Here is a 22,430-nt window from a genome sequence, read left to right on the forward strand (position 1 = left end):
AATATCTGGTGGACTGGGAAGGGTATGGACCCGAAGAACGCTCCTGGGTGAAGAGGAGCTTCATCTTGGATCCGGCCCTACTGTCCGACTTCTACTGCCGACACCCCGACAAACCAGGTGGCGCCCGTTGAGGGGGGGGGGTCCTGTTGTGTGGGCCGCCAGAAGAGGAGGTACTGCTGGCCCACCACCAGAGGGCGCCCTGCCTGAAGTGCGGGCTTCAGGCACGAGAGGGCGCTGCCGCCACGGACTCAGCCGGGAGTGACAGCTGTTACTCATTACTTCCTGACAGCTGTCACTCATTCTTCATCATCTCACTCCATAAAACCCAGACGTCATCTCCACCTCATCGCCGAGATATCATACTTCATTGGAGGTAATATCCTCAGCCATTTGTGTTTCTAATAAGCTGTATATTGTGAGTGTTTGCAGGAGTACTGGTCCCTCTTCTTGAGGAGGCTGAGTGAGTGCAGGACGGCACTCTTTTCCTCTGAGGGATCACTGTAAATACCTCAGCATTCTGAGTGAGAGGTGGAGGTGGCATTCCCACCGCTGTTGTTACTGGGTGTACACACACCCACACTTGACTGTCTTTGTTATTCGCCAGCAGTACCAGATCCGACAGTCGGGGACGGTGATCACCTGGGAATTCGGGACTTGGCGGCTCCAGTATTCACCAGGTTCGGTGGTGGCGGAAATCGTGTGTTTCCGGCTCTTCTCAGGACAGACGTCTTCTATCCTCGAGCCTGCCCACACGTCACCTTTGTGGATTAACTGTAATGATATTCTGAGATTGTCTGTATGTTCGTTGTGCACATTTCACAACATTAAATTGTTACCTTTTGGCTCATCTATTGACCGTTCATTTGCGCCCCCTGTTGTGGGTCCGTGTCACTACACTTTCACAACATAAGCACTAAGTCAGACAAAAGGTCTGAAAATTCACAGAGAAACTCACAGTAACGACCAGGAGGACGATAGATAACAACAAATAAAACTGGTTTTTGGGACTTCCAATTTGGATGGACAAGACTAAGAGTCAAGCTTTCAAATGAATTAAAGCTCTGTCTGGGTTTTTGATTAATTAATAAGCTGGAATGGAAGATTGCTGCTAATCCTCCGCCTCGGCCCGTGCTATGAGCATTCTGGCAGTTAGTGTGACTCGGGGGTGTTGACTCATTTAAACTAACATATTCATCCTGCTGTAACCAGGTTTCTAAGGCAGAATAAATCAATATGTTGATCAATTATTATATCATTTACTAACAGGGACTTAGAAGAGAGAGACCTAATGTTTAATAGACCACATTTAACTGTTTTAGTCTGTGGTGCAGTTGAAGGTGCTATATTATTTTTTCTTTTTGAATTTTTATGCTTAAACAGATTTTTGCTGGTTATTGGTGGTCTGGGAGCAGGCACCGTCTCTACGGGGATGGGGTAATGAGGGGATGGCAGGGGGAGAGAAGCTGCAGAGAGGTGTGTAAGACTACAACTCTGCTTCCTGGTCCCAACCCTGGATAGTCACTGTTTGGAGGATTTAAGAAAATTGGCCAGATTTCTAGAAATGAGAGCTGCTCCATCCAAAGTGGGATGGATGCCAGCCAGCAATTCAAGGAGAACATGCGGCTAAACATGTCACTCCCGGTCTGATTGGGGAGGGGCCCAGAGAAAACTACAGAGTCCGACATTGTTTTTGCAAAGTTACACACCGATTCAATGTTAATTTTAGTGACCTCCGATTGGCGTAACCAGGTGTCATTACTGCCGACATGAATTACAATCTTACCAAATTTACTCTTTGCCTTAGCCAGCAGTTTCAAATTTCCTTCAATGTCGCCTGCTCTGGCCCCCGGAAGACAATTGACTATGGTTGCTGATGTCGCTAACTTCACATTTCTCAAAACAGAGTCGCCAATAACCAGAGTTTGATCCTCGGCGGGTGTGTCGCCGAGTGGGGAAAAACGGTTAGAGATGTGAACGGGTTGGCGGTGTACACGAGGCTTCTGTTTAGGACTACGCTTCCTCCTCACAGTCACCCAGTCGGCCTGCTTTCCCGGCTGCTCGGGATCTGCCAGAGGGAAACTAACGGCAGCTAAGCTACCTTGGTCCGCACCGACTACAGGGGCCTGGCTAGCTGTAGAATTTTCCACGGTGCGGAGCCGAGTCTCCAATTCGCCCAGCCTGGCCTCCAAAGCTACGAATAAGCTACACTTATTACAAGTACCATTACTGCTAAAGGAGGCCGAGGAATAACTAAACATTTCACACCCAGAGCAGAAAAGTGCGGGAGAGACAGGAGAAGCCGCCATGTTAAACCGGCTAAGAGCTAGTAGCTGCACTAAGCTAGCGGATTCCTAAAAACACACAAAGTGAATAATGTGTAAATAATTTAGAGGTGATTAAGCAGAGGGAGTGCTTTAGTTAAGGCACGTGAAGATTACACTGTGAAGCAAATCGTTATCTAGGTAACTAGATCAATCTAACTGCGCAGATTAAACAGCTAACAGATGCAGCAAAACACTGCTGTGCTCCGGAACAGGAAGTGATACAATACCGCAGTGAGAGCCAACCACCAGTAGAGGCAAGCAAGAGCATGAGATAGATGTATTTTATAATTTTTATAACCGATGCTAATACGTTAGCATGTCTATGGCATTTTCAATGTTAAAGTTAGCATTAAGCTGTTCGCATTTCAGCACGTTTGTGTGCATTTGTTTTCTTTAATAATTATTGGCTCAGCGTTTGTTGGAGTAAGAGTCAAATGTATTGTAAGCACCATCAATGCTGAAAGGTCCAATCAGGTTTTGGAGCAAGCAACATCTTTTTCAGCGATAGAATCCAAAATAACAGGCATGAGGGAGAAGTCAGATAAACAATGACAGCAACAAAGAATCAAGGAGAATTATAGTATTCAGATGGCGATAGTCTCAAAAGAACACAGAATGTACTGACACCTGGGAAAAATGAGAAAGTGGCTTAAAAGCCCTATGAACTGATTAGAAATAGTAACAAACCAGTGTGTGGTAAACCATAAGTTGGGATACTAACAAACTAAAATAGCAAGTGTGAACAGTAACTGGGAGCATCCTTAGTAGACTTAGTGGCGAAAATTGTGTTTGGATATTTTTTGACAAGGTAAATGCATATCATCAAACATATCAATTCACAATCCACCACCTCCCCGAAGTGACTGTTTAAACAGCATGAAAAGAGGGCAGAGTTTTCTCCTTTGTATTATTGTAGTAGCTTTGTTTGCAGTTGAAATTTACCTGTTTATCAGTTGAGTGCACCCAATACATCTCCCTCTTTACCAGGCACAAAGGTACCAGACACTGCTTGATGACCTTAACCACAACCGTCTCCAGCTGAGCCTGGCTGAACTGTACCATAACGAGAAAAATATCACCACCATCAGCAACACTTTGAAAGAGAAACAGCAGTCTGCAGCTGCTAAGAATAATGAAGTGGAAAACTGGGAAAAAATGATCAAAACCCACAAGAAGGAACATGGACGCCTCAATAGAGAACAGCAGCAAATTGAGAAAGAGATCAGGTGTGTGTGTGTATGTGTCTGTCTGTCGTTTAACCACGCTGGAAAGTGTAGGTAAAAAGAGCAGAAAATTAAAACCAATCATATGAGCCATCATCTTCTAATCTGTTGTCCAGCAGCAAGCAGCATGAAAAACTACAGACGACCAAATATTAACTCGTGACTCCACATGGCACAAGTTAATATTAGCAGCTAGCCATGGAATGGCATATACAGTTATATATAAAGGAGAACTTTGCAACTTTGGTCAGATTTTGGCTGCTTCATTCTGTTCTATACGGAGCTTCCCCTACAACGCGGGAGCACATATGTCACAAAGCAGCTGGTGTTCCCTCTCCACGTACCCCCCCCCACACACACACACACACACACTCCATGTGCATTTGTTTTAACGCAATGGAACTATGTCAAGAAAGTAACAACCCACCAAAATACACAGAGAACAGAGTTTAGCTCAGGCAGATCTGTCTTTATCTCTGTGTGTGTGTGAGATCTCTGCCTGTTTCTCTCTCTCTGTGACGACATGCACGATCACTGAGGAAATATAACTTCTTTCCAGAACTTCAGTGAAGTAGCATGAACGCATGTCTGCATCTGTTTTTCACACTTTTTTTCCGTCTTTCAGCTCTGCTTTTCCGAGAAAGTCCGACCAACGTTGACCTGTGTGTGACCCCTCACTCTGTCAGACTATTGCGCTTCCTTGTTTCACCCAACAGCGTTTCTTTTTTCTACTTTTTTGCTGGCTCCCTGGTGCAGGAGAAAGAGCCCCCATTCTCCCCAAAACAAATCGTTTAACCATTATGGAGCTTTCACACCAGAAGCATCAGCCGCGGCAGAAGCGTCGCAGATCGGTCTCAGAAGCATTTTTTCCAATGAGACGCATCGCGTCAAAAACCGAGCTAAAGCGATGCTTAGTCGGGCGCGCACATTGTCGCTTTTCATCAAGCTGCAGCGGTCAAAGTTCATCTTTCGCAGCTGTGAGCTGTGATGTAGGTTCATGCTGTCCAGTAGAAACGAGGCATCAGGCCAAAACACGGAAGACTGCAGTGCAGAAACCATTGATCTATATAAAACACTGTTAGATACAGATCAGTGGCAGAAACATGTCACAGAACTGCTCATTTAAACAGCAGTTTTCTGAAGAAAATCCTTGCAAATGTTTTTCTTTTTTACCTCAAAATTAATTTCTGATTACTGTAAAAAACATTTCTTACATTAGAACACCTGTAATTAAAATAGTAAAAAATGAAAGATTCTTTAGAAACCTTTCTTCATTTCTAAATTAAAACCAGAACTTACCTGTTATTTCAGATGAGATGATTTCTTAACATAAGGAACCTTGACCATTTATCTTTAGACAAATAAAATACCATGGAAATTAATGTGTGCGTTTTTAAGTCTGGTAGATTATTCATATCTGCATTCCACCAGAAAAAGAGACACTGTAAATAAATGTAAATGTTTATTATAAATGCAACAGGAGATGATTTAACAGTGACTGCAGTGTGATTGTAAAGAAGGATTCCTTAATATGACAAACTTCATGATATAATTTTTTTAATTGAGTCATTTGAACTTATTACGTCAACAATTACGTCAGAATATGTGACTGCCTTTAATGTTGTGATCTGGTTGAAGTAATTTCTAAAATATGAATTTGACTAGTGATTGTGAATGTTTTAAAATTATGCACAGTAGGGGTGGGACTTCTACCTGTGCAAATTTCTTTTGACTTCATGGACATGTTTAATTATCCATTCATTTAATGTTAAAATATAAAATGAAACACCTTTTTAAAAAATAATAAAATAGTTGCTGTTTAAAGAGCCTTTGTTTTATTTAGAAGCGTAGAAGCAGGTGTTGGGAAAGTGTCAGTACACGGACCCACAACAGGGGGCGCAAATGAACGGACAATGAAGAAAGTCAAATAACAAGGCTTTACTGTTGTGAACACGCACAACAAATACAACAAATCACAATTTCGGTCTCAAGTTAAATTCCAACGGTGTCGTGTGGGCAGGCTCGACGATAGGAGACGTCTGTCCAAGACGAACCGGAACCACCCGATTTCCTCTGCCACCGAACCCCGGGAATACTGGAACCGCCAAGTCCCGAACTCCCAGGTGGTCTCTGCCTCCGCTCGTCGGATCCGGTACTGCTGGCGAGGAACAGACACAGTCAGACGTGGGTGCGGCTGCACCCAACAACACGTGGGGTGGAAAACACCACCTCTAATCAGAAAACAACACTGTCTAGTAACTAGGATACTTATCGAATACGTTCCTTTCACAAATGATGAAGGGCTGGCTGAGTTCGTTACCTCCTTGGTAGAGCGATATCTCGGCAAATGAGGTGGAGATGCCGTCCTGCTGATATACCTCCTCAGTGATTGGGATCAGCTGTCTCCAGTGATAGATGACAGCTGTCATCCTGGCTGCTCCCGTAAGGCGGCAGCACCCTCCGGTGCCTGGAGCCCGCACTCCAGGCAGGGCGCCCTCTAGTGGTGGTGGGCCAGCAGTACCTCCTCTTCAGCGGCCCACACAACAGCAGGTGTTGGTTTGCTGGATTCTCTGGATATTTAAGCAGATGAAGGTCTCTTCTGCAGCTTCTGGTGGAGTTTTTGAAGACACTTTGGTCCCATTTTGAAGAGCAGAGTTGTTTTCTTCCGACTGGACTTCATGGTGTTCAGCTCATCACTGGATGTTTTTGAAGTGCGTCTGAATTTACGTTGCCTGCACAGTCAGCAAATATACCTGATTGTGGGACAAATAATAAATCAGACCCAATATCTTCTTGCTGCGAGGCAACAGTGCTAACCACTAAGTCACTGTGCTGCCCATAATACGCTTGATGACATGGGATGATATCTGACACCATCGAAAGTAGTCAGTCCCCAACAGCAGCTACCACACCTCTTTTTATTGTGACCACTGAAGTGACCAGACCAAGTGTAGGTATATTCACTCACTGTGATTTGGTTGTTTCCAGGTCTATGGACCTCAGATGCTACTCTCATTACAGTATAGAAATTTTTCAAGTGCCCTTGACAGCATTGTCCAGGCTTCCTCTTTTCCAGCAATGAGGATGGAAAGTTTTCCTCCATTCTCTTCATTTTGCCTCCATTATGCTGGACTACAGTTCAATGAAAGGCAGCAGAGTTAGTTCCATGGAGTGCAGAAACTATAGATATTTTAATGTGTCACACCCTGTTTGCTGTTTTACAGTGACTGAAGCGACAATCCTACAATGAACTCACACTCTCTCTCTCAAAAAAAGAGCCATCCACAGGCTGAAGAACAACCTGTATTTCTAGGTGCAGTTTAACATCGTTCTCAGACCACATCCCAAACAGAGTTCTGAATGAAACTTTCCGATGGACCAATTCTATGTGAGCTGACAAAAAAGAAGAAAAGGTCCAATTAAGGAAGAGGCATGCTTTTCTTCATTACGCAACACTTTAACCACTAGACCAGTCTAGTGCTATATAAATTAAGTTCATTTACCATTTATTTCATTACAAAATTAGGGACTGGATGAACATTTGTCTGCAAAATTGGCATGCGACCATACTGTAAATATATCAGGCAGTGCACTTACAGAAAATTTGATTTGAAAATGCTGTTTGTAAGTTGATATTCAATTACGTTCTGGAATAAAACAGAAACAAGAAGCCATATTTGAGTTTTGTGTAAATTGGAATGTTTTGGTCTTTCAAGTTATATTTCCTGTTCACCCACTGATAGAGGAATAAAATTACCACATTTTATTGAATTTCATGTGCCTAAAACCTTTTTACAGTTGTTTATAAATATTGAATTACTTTTATTTTATATAACAATATGAGCAAACATGTTAAAGGTGACTAAGCTTAAAAATAGCTTACTTTAAAATTTGTTCAGGTAAAAAATTCTTGTGTTGAAGATCAAATGTTTTTCTTATACTAAATAGCCTTTTGGATACAGTGTTTCAAAACCACCATGATTTATGCTTCAAAATTAACCATATTAACTAAATTTAACCATTTCATTTCAAAAATTCAAAGCACCTAAATGTCAGAGATGGGTTTGGAATGGGCTGCTTTCACAGGCCTGACCACTGGGCCTACTAGACAATTTTAAAAGATTCATTGAGCCCACTGGGTCAGGTATGTGCTATATTCTGTGTGCCCTTGTATATGGATTTAATTCAGGTGTCTTCTCACTCTGACCCAGTGCCCAGGAACATGTCTTATCCCAGTGCCGTTCCCAGTACGTCAAAGCCAAAATAAACGCTTCTCATCACATGAAGAAAGCTGAGGAGATGCGCAGTGCTTTGAAGAAGAGCAAGATTCTGAAGGCTGCTAAAGAGCAGGAGCTAGCAGAGGGCCTACAAGAGGTCGCTAATCTGGAGCAAACCTGGAAGAACTATGAGAGGCAGGTCCAGGAGCAGGAAGCTTCCCGGGGAAGAGACATTGAGCTGCAGGAGGAGCAGGTAATGTTGCTACAACCTTCTTAACTTTAACCTTTTAACCTAAACAATCAAATGGAAGGCTGTCGTACTGCATAATACAACCCCTGGCAAAAATTATGGAATCACCGGCCTCGGAGGATGTTCATTCAGTTGTTTAATTTTGTAGAAAAAAAGCAGATCACAGACATGACACAAAACTAAAGTAATTTCAAATGGCAACTTTCTGGCTTTAAGAAACACTATAAGAAATCAAGAAAAAAAGATTGTGGCAGTCAGTAACGGTTACTTTTTTAGACCAAGCAGAGGAAAAAAATATGGAATCACTCAGTTCTGAGGAAAAAATTATGGAATCACCCTGTAAATTTTCATCCCCAAAACTAACACCTGCATCATATCAGATCTGCTCGTTAGTCTGCATCTAAAAAGGAGTGAACACACCTTGGAGAGCTGTTGCACCAAGTGGACTGACATGAATCATGGCTCCAACACGAGAGATGTCAATTGAAACAAAGGAGAGGATTATCAAACTCCTAAAAGAGAGTAAATCATCACGCAATGTTGCAAAAGATGTTGGTTGTTCACAGTCAGCTGTGTCTAAACTCTGGACCAAATACAAACAACATGGGAAAGTTGTTAAAGGCAAACATACTGGTAGACCAAGGAAGACATCAAAGCGTCAAGACAGAAAACTTAAAGCAATATGTCTCAAAAATTGAAAAATGTACAACAAAATAAATGAGGAACGAATGGGAGGAAACTGGAGTCAACGTCTGTGACCGAACTGTAAGAAACCGCCTAAACGAAATGGGATTTACATACAGAAAAGCTAAACGAAAGGCATCATTAACACCTAAACAGAAAAAAACAAGGTTACAATGGGCTAAGGAAAAGCAATTGTGGACTGTGGATGACTGGATGAAAGTCATAGTGATGAATCTCGAATCTGCATTGGGCAAGGTGATGATGCTGGAACTTTTGTTTGGTGCCTTTCCAATGAGATTTATAAAGATGACTGCCTGAAGAGAACATGTAAATTTCCACAGTCATTGATGATATGGGGCTGCATGTCAGGTAAAGGCACTGGGGAGATGGCTGTCATTACATCATCAATAAATGCACAAGTTTATGTTGATATTTTGGACAATTGAAAGGATGTTTGGGGATGATGAAATCATTTTTCAAGATGATAATGCATCTTGCCATAGAGCAAAAACTGCAAAAACATTCCTTGCAAAAAGACACATAGGGTCAATGTCATGGCATAGGGTCAGTGTCAATGAGCAGATCTGAAATGATGCAGGTGTTAATTTGGGGGATGAAAATTTACAGGGTGATTCCATAATTTTTTCCTCAGAATTGAGTGATTCCATATTTTTTTCCTCTGCTTGGTCTAAAAAAGTAACCGTTACTGACTGCCACAATCTTTTTTTCTTGATTTCTTATAGTGTTTCTTAAAGCCAGAAAGTTGCCATTTGAAATGACTTTAGTTTTGTGTCATGTCTGTGATCTGCTTTTTTCCTACAAAATTAAACAACTGAATGAACATCCTCTGAGGCCGGTGATTCCATAATTTTTGCCAGGGGTTGTAGTATTATGCGGTTGTTGAAACCATGCCTTTTAAAATTTGAATGCCAAATTTCACTGAATTAGATAACAGTAATTTATAGACACCTTGAAAGTATATGGGACAAATTAGTGAAAGAGGTATCACTGTTGTGACACCCCTGACTGTCACTTTGTACATGTTCTACTACAGCTGGAGCGATACAATGAGCTCAAAGAACTTGCCAGAAAGAAGAGCGCAGTTCTCATCCAAATGTCCGAAAAACTCCATTGGCAGGTTAGAGCAGACCATGAGAAGATTGCCTTTGACCAGCGCAGAAAAATGGAGGTTGAGGTATTGATAAGGGCCATGTTTCATTCCCACTCGACATCTTTTCATATTAAAAAGTAACTGTTAGTGAAAGATACATTCAGATAAAGGATTTGATTTTCACAATTATAAAATTGAAGCATTGCTGTTCTTGTAGGTTTGCATCAGGAACCACCAAACTCAGCTGCAGGATTTCACAAACAGAGCAGAGAAACTGGAGGAGTACACCAAAGCTTGCAAGTATGCCATATGTGCAATGAATGTTACGCTATATTCTTACTGGAAAAATATTTACCAATATTGGAATTTGATATTAGGGTTAAGCCCCTTTCACACCAGGCCACAGCTCTACGCCGAGTTTAAGCAGCTTTATGCTGTGTTTTTGCTCCTCTACACGGCAGTATGCTGAGGGGTACGTGAGGCGGATGCAAAATTTAAATGTGTTTAATTTTTTCAGCATAGAGTGTTGGACGCAGAAAGTATGCAGTTTTTAAGCAAGTCTACACAATACTCCGGTACTTTATGTAAATCTACACTACTGTACACCAAGCCTCTGCAATTGTACACAACCCTACGCCAGGGTCAAAAATTCTTTTAGGTTTTTATCAGTACATACCTGCATTGATAGATTTTATCCATCCCGCTGGCCTTTGCTGGCAGTGAAGTTTCAAAACCACAGAAGAAGAAGAAGAAGCGGGCCAAGCGTCCATGTTCAGAGGACATGTCCACGTCCACTCCTCATGGACAGCTCGACAGCGAGATGACATGTGCACGTCCACTCACAGACAGATAGCGCATCCTGGCTGCAGCTCCGCGGTGCTTTCACCTCAGGTTCTCTCACAATTGTGGCACGCTAAATAGAGTCCATTAACTCCTGCTCACGGACTGATCGCCAAAGAGAGGACATGTCCACGTCCACTCACAGACAGATAGCGCATCCCGACTGCAGCTACGCGGTGCTTTCACCTCAAGTTCTCTCACAATTGTGGCACGCTAAATAGAGTCCATTAACTCCTGCTCACGGACTGATCACCAAAGAGAGGACATGTCCACGTCCACTACTCTTCACAGATGTATCGCATGCACCATCGCCGGCTGCAGCTTAGTTTCACCTGCTCAAGTTCCCACAACTGTTTCACGTTAAATAAAGTACATTAACTCCTGGAAATAATGTATTCTGGCTTTTTACAATGTAACAAATCCATCTGCGCGTCTGGGCAGTCTATCAAAACAGCATCATGGAGCCAAGCTTCTCCCCCCTGTGCACAAGGTTTTTTTTTTGCCCCTGTGCGTAACTACAAGTGATTGAACTGGCGCACGTGTGCATGCGCCGAACAGGTAATTGAACCGGCGTGCGAGTGTCTGGTAAAATGATCCACACAACCCCCAGCGCCTGTGCGTGCTTACAACAGGTCATTGAACTTCCGCATGTGTGCATGTTCAGAACAGGAAATCTAACCAACACGTGAATGTGTGGTGAAATGATCCATTGCGTGTGTTCATAAAACAGCTGAACGAGCCGTTGCGCGTGCATGAGCTGGTCTACGGCAGGGATGTATCCGTACATGTAATCCAGTAATCAGAAAAACACGGTTTCCATTCTTTCCATTCATAAATAGGATTTCTTTCGAATTCCAGACAACAGAAACAGCAGGTCTTAAAAAAGAGCACTCTCTCTCTCTCTCTCTCTCTCTCTCTCTCTCTCTCTCTCTCTCTCTCTCTCTCTCTCTCTCTCTCTCTCTCTCTCTCTCTCTTTCTCTAAGTATGCTTGTGAGTTCAAATGGCAATATTTTCTACCTTTTTTTGTGGGGGGGAGCACACAACAAACTCTGAACTTTGCGGTCCAATGTTACGAGTCCTGATGAGGCAGCAGTGTGTTCCTCTGTACGCCTGTAAATGTAAGTGCCATGTGCTTTACATGTACCGTTTGAAAACGGAGCGCATTTCCACAATGCCAAAAAAAAAAACCAACCTAAAAAGTAGGCAGGAGTGGACTGTGAGAGGCAGAAACATAGCTGCGACAGCTACATACGTGGCAGTAAGTGTACAGTAAGCACCAATACTCAAATCTAAGCAAGACTAGGAACGCAGCCATACACCATCATGCACCAGCCTGCACAGGGACTACACCAAGTCTGCGCAATTTTCCAGCGTACTCAATACACATCACAACACAACTATATGCAAGCCTGGTGTGAAAGGGGCTTAAGGGGGTAAATAGATGATGAAAGTGAGGTAGTTTAAACATACTTTGTTTTATGCTCTTTAAAATGTCTGCTCAAGAATTAAGTCATCATAATATTACCATATAATAGCCCAAATATAAGAATTCCCCCCACAGGAAATACATCTGGAAAATACAGGGTCATCTTATACTCGTGTAATAGGCTTTCACACATCATACAGTGTGTCCACAACAGTAGATGGCAAAACAAACCCTTGAATAGACTGTACACCTTTTAAAGAACTTTTTATATACAACCATCTTTAACAGCCAACAGGCAGAAAGTCCTGCTGTGAGGTACAATTTGCACTCATGGTGCCGAATGTCGCCTCTGCATTTTTTTTTTTAAATCTACTTTACTTTAACCAGATGACCACGAGAACCTCTATGTAACATTTGCAACTAACACAATAAATCACAATTATTGACTGTTATTTACAGTTGATTTTTGATTTGTTTATTTAGCACAAAATATAACACATAAAATAATGTACGAGGTCTATTAGAAAGTATCCGACCTTATTATTTTTTTCAAAAACCATATGGATTTGAATCACGTGTGATTACATCATACATGCTTGAACCCTCGTGGGCATGCGAGAGTTTTTTCACGCCTGTCGGTTATGTCATTCGCCTGTGGGCAGTCTTTGAGTGAAGAGTGGTCCACCCTCTCGTCGATTTTTTCATTGTTTAGGAATGGCTCAGAGACTGCTGCTTTGTTTGATCAAATTTTTTTCAAAACTGTATGGCACAACTGAGTGGACACCATTTGATAAATTCAGCTGGTTTTCGGTAAAAAATTTTAACGGCTGATGAGAGATTTTGGTCTGGTAGTGTCGCCATAAGGATGGCCCACGGTGCCTGACGGCGATCTGCGCTTCGAGGCGGCAGCGTCTCGCCGTTTCAAGTTGAAAACTTCCACATTTCAGGCTCTGTTGACGCAGTAAGTCGTCAGAGAACAGAGAACTTTCAGAAGAAGTCAGCATGAGAAGTTTATTCGGACATTCCATTGTTAACAGACATTTTGTAATGAAAGAACGTGCGGGCAGAGTCGCATGTCGGGCCGGACCCGACCGCGGGGGGTCGCGACAGGAAAAACACCTCCGTTGGAAACCTTAACGGGCAAGTTGGAACATGCCCAAGCTGTTAAACAATTTCTCAGTTACTCACTTGTTGAAAGCCATCAAAAGCCACCTGAATTTTACAAATGGTTTTCAACACGGAGGTGTTTTTCCTGTCGCGGCGCACACAGATTTGCCGAGTCGTCACGGAAATGACTCGGCGAATTTGCGCGCACGTCTTTCATTACAAAATGTCCTTAAACAGTGGAATGTCCGCATAAAGTCCTCATGCCAGCCTCTTCTGAATCTTCTCTGTTGTCTCACGACGTCCTGGGTGAATAAGCATTAAATTAGGATGTTTTCAGCTCGAAACAGGCCGACGACGGCGCCTGGAAGCGCTGCACGACGTCCCGCTGCGTGGGAAGTCCTTACAGCGACAGAAACACCCCATAATCTCTCATCAGCCGTTAAACTTTTCACCGAAAACCAGCTTAATTTCTCGAATAGTGTCCACTCGGATATTCCTCACAGGTCCAGAAAAAATTTTGATAAAGCAACGCGCGCCGTCTCGAGCAGCGTGTGAAACAAAGGAATTCAGCCGAGAGGGCGGGACCACATCTCACTCAAGGCCTGCCCACAGGGAAATGACGTCACCGACACGTGTGAAAAAAGTCACGCATGCGCACGAGGGTTCAAGCATGATTGGTGTAATCGCACGTCATTGAAATCCATATAGTTAAAAAAAAAATAAAAGGGTCGGTTTATTATCTAATAGACCTCGTATATACATAAAACAACCAAAGAAAAAAATACAATATAAATAAAGTGCAAGGGAGTGGTGGAAGCCAAAAGGCTTATAAAGAGTCCACTCCCAAACAAAGCAAGCATAACAGAATACAGTTACAATATAGTTCTTCCAGGAGCCCTGGGCAAATTTGCTTATGATGGTTATTCCCAAAGTTTTTTTTTTTAACTGTCCCCATTTCCACCAAGTTAATCTCTGAGATCTAAGATCATCACAGTGCCCCATGGGAATTACCTGTGTAGAATGTCAGATTATTGAAGGATACAGAGGATATTGTGTCAACATTTTAGGGCTTCTCTTGAGGAGTACCATCAGAAAGAGGAGACTCTAACTGCAGAGCTGCAGCAGGGTCACAAGCGCATTAAGGAGGTGAACCAGGAGCTGGGTCAGGTACTGGTAGAGCTGGGTAATGCCTGCCTGGATCACCAAGAGAGCAGACGCCAAGTGCAACGTAAAGAAATGCTTGAGAGACTCCGCAGACTCTACCCGGAAACTGTGGTAAGCAGATGACATAAAGAGAAGCATGTAAAGGTCCCTTCAATTTCAATCACCCCCGCTCTGTTTGGGTATCAGAACAAATTCTTTATACACAAATTTTCCATTATATTCTTCCAAACCAGGCAATCACTGGGTGATATTATGGAATGAATTTTTCCTCATTGTGTTTAAAATTCAGAAAAGCTTTCATGTTTGAAAACATTGAAACCCTAATCCTAACCATTTTCTGTCCTAGTTTGGTCGCCTATCTGACCTGTGCAGTCCCATCCATAAGAAGTACCAGCTGGCTGTGACCAAGATATTCGGCCGCCACCTCAGTTCCATTGTTGTGGCTTCAGAAAAAGTGGCCCGTGACTGCATCTGTTTTATCAAGGAGGAAAGAGCAGAACCTGAAACCTTCTTGCCCATTGACTACTTAGTTGTAAGTTGAAGCAGTCCCCAAAGTAAAATATGAGTGAAATTGTTGAAATAACAAAATGTATTTTCGCTTAACAGTAACAAGTGCGTGTTGTCAGTCACGCACATACAGGGCCGTGAATTCCACGGATTTCATCATGGGTGGTGGTGGTGGTGAGGGGTTGTTAGTGGTGTACTCTGTAATTGTCACAGAGTTTGTATGCTTTGCCTGTCGCAAAGCATTCTTTTTTTACGACATTGTGCAAGTTTTATAAATTCGGACACTTACCAGATCAGTGTCTGCAGAGTTAAATACCTCAGTTAAAGCGTGGCTGTTACAACAGTTGTTGTAAAGCGGGACTGGTTGGTTGCTATGCCGACGCTGTGTGCCTGCTGCAAGATGCTGTTCTAAAGCAAAAAGCATGTGGACTGGACATCGCATACTTTTAGAGCTATCAAGTTTTTAAAATAAGAATTTTTCGGTATCTCTGTGTCACGGAGTGACGTCAGACAGAGATGGTGAGAAAAAGTTTGAAAAGGAATTAAGAATCCATGGAATTGGCGCTGGTTTGAATTTAAAGTCACCCAAAAGATAAAAGCAATGGAAAAGCCAACTGCATCTTGTGCCATCAGGAAACATGATAAGAATGTTTCTTTCCCTGGAAAAAAAAAATTGTGCTGTTCAAACAAGTTTTCAGACAAGATTATGTGACTTTTTTTTGTTTGTTAATGTAGACTTTCTTTCATTGGAAAAAAGACATTGTGGCTTTGAAGGCATTCACACAAGAATATAAGTGACTTTTTTACTATAAAGTATGTTGATATTTTATCATGATTTTTAAAATATTCTACAAGCTTGATCTTTAATGGTTTAACATTCTTTTCAGTCTTCATGAATGAATATCATGTAGTTTAATTGTTCTTATTTAATGTTCATTCATTCATTCATTCATTCATTCATTCATTCATTCATTCATTCATTCATTCAATGTATAATTTGTTTTACAATTAAAAGGAAAATCATTCTAGGTCCTACTTCCATGTCGTATTCTGTTATTTCAACATTGTCATTGACAGTTCAAATGAAAGGCTGAATCTAAGATCATTTAAATATGCACTTTTTGAGATTTTTTTCTTCCAGGAGATGCTGTTGGGAAAGTGTAGGTACACGGACCCACAACAGGGGGCGCAAATGAACGGACAATGGAGGAGGTCAAATAACAACACTTTACTGTTGTGAATGGGCACAACAAATACAACAGATTACAACAATAGACAAAAGCCAAATCACAAAAGGTGTCGTGTGGGCAGGCTCGAAGATAGGAGACGTCTGTCCAAAGCAGAACCACACGATTTCCTCCGCCACCAGACCCCGGGAATACTGGAGCCGCCAAGTCCCGAACTCCCAGGTGGCCACTGCCTCCGCGTGTCGGACCTGGTACTGCTGGCGAGGAACAAAAAACAATTAAATGTGGGCGCGTTTGCACCCAGGAATCCGCACGGCAGGAAAACTACCTCCACCTCTCGTTGGAAAAGGAGTCAGCTAAACAACGCACAAAAGTCACAAAAGATCACTGTCAAACAGTCAGCTGAGTACGTTACCTTCCAGGTAGAACGATATCTCGGCAAAGTGGTGGAGACGTCGTCCTGCTGATGTACCCCTGCTGATCAGATGATTGGTAACAGCTGTTGCAGGTGATGCGTGACAGCTGTCACCCTGGCTGCTCCTGTGAGGCGGCTGCGCCCTCTGGTGCCTGGAGCCCGCACTCCAGACAGGGCGCCCTCTGGTGGTGGGCCAGCAGTACCTCCTCTTCTGGCGGCCCACACAACAGGACCCCCCCCTCAATGGGCGCCTCCTGGTGCCCGACCAGGCTTGTCCGGGTGGCGGCGGTAGAAATCGGCCAGGAGGGTCGGGTCCAGGACGAAGCTCCTCTTCACCCAGGAGCGTTCTTCGGGTCTGTACCCCTCCCAGTCCACCAAATACTGGAAGCCCCGGCCCATCCTACGGACATACAAGAGCTGGCGCACAGTCCAAGCCGGCTCGCCATCGATGATCCGGGCAGGAGGCGGCGCCGGACCTGGAGCACAGAGGGGTGAGGTGTGATGTGGTTTTACCCGGGACACATGAAACACAGGATGGATCCGCAGTGAGGCCGGAAGCTGAAGCCTCACTGCGGCTGGACTGATGACCTTAAGGATCTTGAAGGGGCCGATGTAACGGTCCTGTAGCTTGGGGGAGTCCACTTTGAGGGGAATGTCCTTTGCGGACAACCATACCTCCTGCCCTGGCCGATACGCAGGGGCCGGGGTCTGCCGACGGTCTGCATGGGCTTTTGCCCTCGTCCGGGCCTTTACCAAAGCAGAATGGGCGGCACGCCACACCCGACGGCACTTCCGTAGGTGGGCCTGGACCGAGGGCACACCGACCTCTCCCTCAACCACCGGAAACAACGGGGGCTGATACCCCAGACACACCTCAAAAGGGGAGAGGCCGGTGGCTGAAGACACCTGGCTGTTATGCGCATACTCGATCCAGGCCAAATGGGTACTCCAGGCTGCCGGGTGCGCGGCAGTCACGCAGCGCAAGGCCTGTTCCACCTCCTGATTCACCCGTTCTGCTTGCCCGTTGGTCTGAGGGTGGTACCCGGACGAGAGACTCACCGTGGCCCCCAGTTCCCGGCAGAAGCTCCTCCAGACTTGCGAGGAGAACTGGGGACCGCGATCGGAGACGATGTCTGTTGGAATCCCATGCAGCCGGACGACGTGGTGGACCAGGAGGTCCGCTGTCTCCTGGGCCGTTGGGAGCTTCAGGAGGGCCACGAAGTGGGCCGCCTTGGAGAATCGGTCCACTATCGTGAGGATGGTGGTGTTACCCTGGGACGGCGGGAGGCCCGTGACAAAATCCAGACCGATGTGGGACCAGGGGCGATGAGGCAGCGGCTGGAGTAGTCCCTGGTGCAGGTGGTGCAGGCCTGGATATAATCCCGGACGTCGGCCTCTAGGGACGCCCACCAGAAGCGCTGCCGGACAACTGCCACGGTTCTTTGCACCCCTGGATGACAGGAGAGCTTGGAGCCGTGACAGAAGTCCAGGACTGCAGCCCTAGCTTCTGGTGGGACGTATAGTTTGTTCTTCGGCCCAGTTCCGGGGTCCGGGCTTCGTGCCAGGGCCTCCCGGACGGTTCTCTCTACGTCCCAGGTGAGGGTGGCCACGATAGTGGACTCCGGGATGATGGGTTCCGGTGGATCTGACAACTCCGCTTTGACTTCATCTTCATGTACCCGGGACAAGGCATCCGATCTCTGGTTTTTGGTCCCGGGATGGTAGGTGATCCGGAAGTCAAAACGGCCGAAGAACAGTGACCAGCGGGCTTGCCTGGGGTTCAGCCGCTTGGCGGTCCTGATATACTCCAGGTTCCGGTGGTCAGTGAAAACCGTGAATGGCACGGACGTTCCCTCCAACAGATGTCTCCACTCTTCAAGAGCCTCTTTCACCGCAAGGAGTTCTCGATTGCCGACGTCATAGTTCCGTTCGGCCGGGGTCAACCTGCGGGAAAAATAGGCACACGGGTGAAGGACCTTATCGGTCTTCCCGCTCTGGGAAAGCACAGCTCCTATCCCTGAGTCCGAGGCGTCCACTTCAACCACTAACTGGCGACTAGGATCGGGCTGTACCAGAACGGGTGCAGACGAGAAGCGCCGTTTCAACTCCTTGAACGCGGCATCGCAACGATCCGACCAGGTGAAGGGGACTTTTGGTGAGGTCAGGGCTGTCAGGGGGCTAACTACCTGACTGTAGCCCTTAATGAACCTCCTGTAGAAATTTGCAAAGCCGAGGAACTGTTGCAGGTTCCTACGGCTAGTGGGTTGGGGCCAGTCTCTCACCGCCGCAACCTTGGCCGGATCAGGAGCGACGGAGTTGGGGGAGATGATAAACCCCAGGAAGGACAAAGAGGTGCGGTGAAACTCACACTTCTCGCCCTTCACAAACAGCCGGTTCTCCAACAACCGCTGCAGGACCTGACGTACATGCCGGACATGAGTCTCAGGATCCGGAGAAAAGATGAGTATATCGTCTAGATATACGAAGACGAATCGGTGCAGGAAATCCCGCAAGACATCATTAACTAATGCTTGGAATGTCACGGGGGCGTTTGTGAGGCCGAACGGCATGACCAGGTACTCAAAGTGACCTAAGGGGGTGTTAAATGCCGTCTTCCACTCGTCTCCCTTCCGGATCCGAACCAGGTGATACGCATTTCTAAGATCTAGCTTAGTGAATATTTGGGCTCCATGCAGGGGCGTGAACACTGAATCCAACAAGGGCAACGGGTATCGATTACGAACCGTGATTTCGTTCAGCCCCCTATAATCAATGCATGGACGAAGTCCGCCGTCTTTTTTACCCACAAAAAAGAAACCTGCACCCATCGGGGAGGTGGAATTCCGGATCAACCCGGCGGCTAAAGAGTCCCGGATGTAGGTCTCCATTGATTCGCGCTCAGGTCGTGAGAGGTTGTACAGCCTGCTGGACGGGAACTCAACGCCTGGAACCAAATCAATGGCACAATCGTACGGACGGTGGGGGGGAAGGGTGAGCGCCAGATCCTTACTGAACACATCCACAAGGTCATGGTACTCCACCGGCACCGTCCCTAGATTGGGCGGGACTCTGACCTCCTCCTTAGCCTGGGAACCGGGAGGAACCGAGGAACCTAAACATACCTGATGGCAGGTCTCGCTCCACTGAACCACTACCCCGGACGGCCAATCGATCCGGGGATTGTGTTTTAACATCCAAGGGAAACCGAGAATCACACGGGAGGTGGCAGGAGTCACAAAAAACTCAATCTCCTCCCGGTGATTTCCTGACACCACCAGAGTTACTGGTGGTGTCTTATGTGTGATTAAAGGGAGTAGGGAGCCATCTAGTGCCCGCACCTGCACAGGCGAGGTAAGCGCCACCAGAGGGAGCCCTACCTCCCTGGCCCATCTGCTGTCTAACAGATTCCCTTCAGAGCCCGTGTCCACCAGTGCTGGGGCCTTCAGGGTTAAATCCTCATAAAGGATTGTAACTGGGAGTCGTGTGGCAATATGGGTATGTCCCACGTGAATGTTTTGGCCCACCCCTAACCCAGTTTCTAGGGGCGGGCGTTGGTGTTTTAACCGCTCGGGGCAGTCCCTCACTTGATGCTCTATTGAGCCACAAACAAAGCACGCTCCGCGGGCCAGCCTCCTCTGTCTATCTGGTGCCCTAAATGTGGCCCTGCTCGTGTCCATAGCTTCATCAGCAGGGGGAGCTGTAACCACACGGAGCGTAGAGGCCGTGGAGCGTGGGGAGGGCGGAACTCGGTCGGAACCGGAAAGGAGAGGGACGGCGCGTGCCCGGCCACGCCCTTCGTCTCGTTCCCGACTGCGTTCTTCTAACCGATTGTCTAATCGTATAACAAGATCAATAAGCCCGTCTAAATCCCGCGGTTCGTCCTTGGCCACCAGGAGCTCCTTCAGGACCAACGACAGTCCGTTTACGAAGGCTGCACGGAGAGCAGTGTTATTCCAGCCGGACCTCGCAGCCGCGATGCGGAAGTCGACTGCATAAGCAGCTGCGCTCCGGCGCCCCTGTCTCATTGACAGCAGCACGGCTGAAGCGGTCTCTCCTCTATTTGGGTGATCGAACACTGTTCTGAACTCCCTCACAAACCCATCATATGTCAGAAGGAGCCGTGAATTTTGCTCCCAAAGCGCTGTAGCCCAAGCGCGTGCCTTGCCGCGAAGCAGATTAATTACATAAGCTATCTTACTAGCATCAGTCGCGTACATGACGGGACGTTGTACGAAGACGAGCGAACGCTGCATAAGAAAGTCCGCGCATGTCTCCACACAACCCCCGTACGGCTCTGGAGGGCTTATGTATGCTTCAGGGGAAGGTGGGAGGGGTCGTTGAACGACCTGTGGAACGTCACTGTTGCTCACAGGATCGACAGGAGGGGGAGCCGCAGCAGCGCCCTGAGGGCGCGCTTCCACCTGCGCGGCGAGAGCCTCCACCCTGCGGTTAAGGAGGACGTTCTACTCGGTCATCAGATCCGGCCGAGCTGTAAAAGCGGTGAGGATTCGCTGCAACTCACCGATCATTCCTCCTGCAGACGCCTGTGCGCCCTGCTCTTCCATTGGCCGTTCAACAGCCGGTTGACGCCCTTCGGGGTCCATGACGTTGGCCGAGATATCCTGTTGGGAAAGTGTAGGTACACAGACCCACAACAGGGGGCGCAAATGAACGGACAATGGAGGAGGTCAAATAACAACACTTTACTGTTGTGAATGGGAACAACAAATACAACAGATTACAACAATAGACAAAAGCCAAATCACAAAAGGTGTCGTGTGGGGAGCCGCCAAGTCCCGAACTCCCAGGTGGCCACTGCCTCCGCGTGTCGGACCTGGTACTGCTGGCGAGGAACAAAAAACAATTAAATGTGGGCGCGTTTGCACCCAGGAATCCGCACGGCAGGAAAGCTACCTCCACCTCTCGTTGGAAAAGGAGTCAGCTAAACAACGCACAAAAGTCACAAAAGATCACTGTCAAATAGTCAGCTGAGTACGTTACCTTCCAGGTAGAACGATATCTCGGCAAAGAGGTGGAGACGTCGTCCTGCTGATGTACCCCTGCTGATCAGATGATTGGTAACAGCTGTTGCAGGTGATGCGTGACAGCTGTCACCCTGGCTGCTCCTGTGAGGCGGCTGCGCCCTCTGGTGCCTGGAGCCCGCACTCCAGACAGGGCGCCCTCTGGTGGTGGGCCAGCAGTACCTCCTCTTCTGGCGGCCCACACAACAGATGCTGAAAATGTAGCATCTGTAATGTATGCAGGCCCCCTACAATTTTTCCTTGGATTTCACAATGTTCATTTCACAGCCCAGTTAAGATGTTAGATAATACTAGCTATATACTTGATAACTTAAAGGGCATATTGCATTCTAATCAACAGTCACTCACTCATCTTCAACTGCTTACTCAAATTAAGGGCCAGGGGGCTGGAGCCTATCCCAGCAGTCATAGTGCGTGAGGTGGGGTACACACTGGACAGGACGCCAGTCTGTTGCAGGGCCACATATAGACAGACACATTCACACCCGCACGCACACTTATGGGCGCTTTAAAGTTTCTGATCCACATAACCTGCATGTTGTGCAAACTCCATAAAGAAAGGCCACAGGTGGGAATCGATCCCATAAATGTTTTGCTGTGAGGTAGCAGTGTTAACCACGAAGCCAATCAACACTGCCTTTTAAAAAATGATATACCAGATTATGAATCATTACTTCCAACTATTTAACTTGTGTGAGTCCTGATGTAGCTGATAAAAATAAAATTAGCCATTCAGTCTCTGAGAAATGCACACAGATTCAGAGCTATTTTTAGCCATAAAAGTGACCTAACCTCAGGTGCAAACTGTTACCTGCCTGAAAATCACTGCACCTGTGTCCACTTCATGACTTACTCCAGTACAAACAGTCAATCTGGGCTCAGCTTAACAAGTAACTCAAAGGGCTGGGAGCTGGTTCACATCACGGCTGTCCA

The 22,430-nt window shown here is 46.0% G+C and overlaps 1 protein-coding gene across 1 annotated transcript in view; it reads left to right on the forward strand.

The window, feature by feature from the left end:
- The window catches only part of smc1b (structural maintenance of chromosomes 1B), a 164,029-nt gene that overhangs the window by 38,520 nt on the left and 103,079 nt on the right, over window positions 1-22,430 (forward strand). The window contains exons 5-10 of the mRNA XM_034175841.1: window positions 3,312-3,550; window positions 7,759-8,017; window positions 9,753-9,893; window positions 10,027-10,109; window positions 14,250-14,457; window positions 14,693-14,878. Coding sequence (XP_034031732.1) covers window positions 3,312-3,550; window positions 7,759-8,017; window positions 9,753-9,893; window positions 10,027-10,109; window positions 14,250-14,457; window positions 14,693-14,878 — 1,116 coding nt within the window. The remainder of the gene's footprint in view (window positions 1-3,311; window positions 3,551-7,758; window positions 8,018-9,752; window positions 9,894-10,026; window positions 10,110-14,249; window positions 14,458-14,692; window positions 14,879-22,430) is intronic.

This window comes from Thalassophryne amazonica, chromosome 8 (assembly GCF_902500255.1).
Source record: "Thalassophryne amazonica chromosome 8, fThaAma1.1, whole genome shotgun sequence".
In the NCBI taxonomy this organism is placed as follows: domain Eukaryota; kingdom Metazoa; phylum Chordata; class Actinopteri; order Batrachoidiformes; family Batrachoididae; genus Thalassophryne; species Thalassophryne amazonica.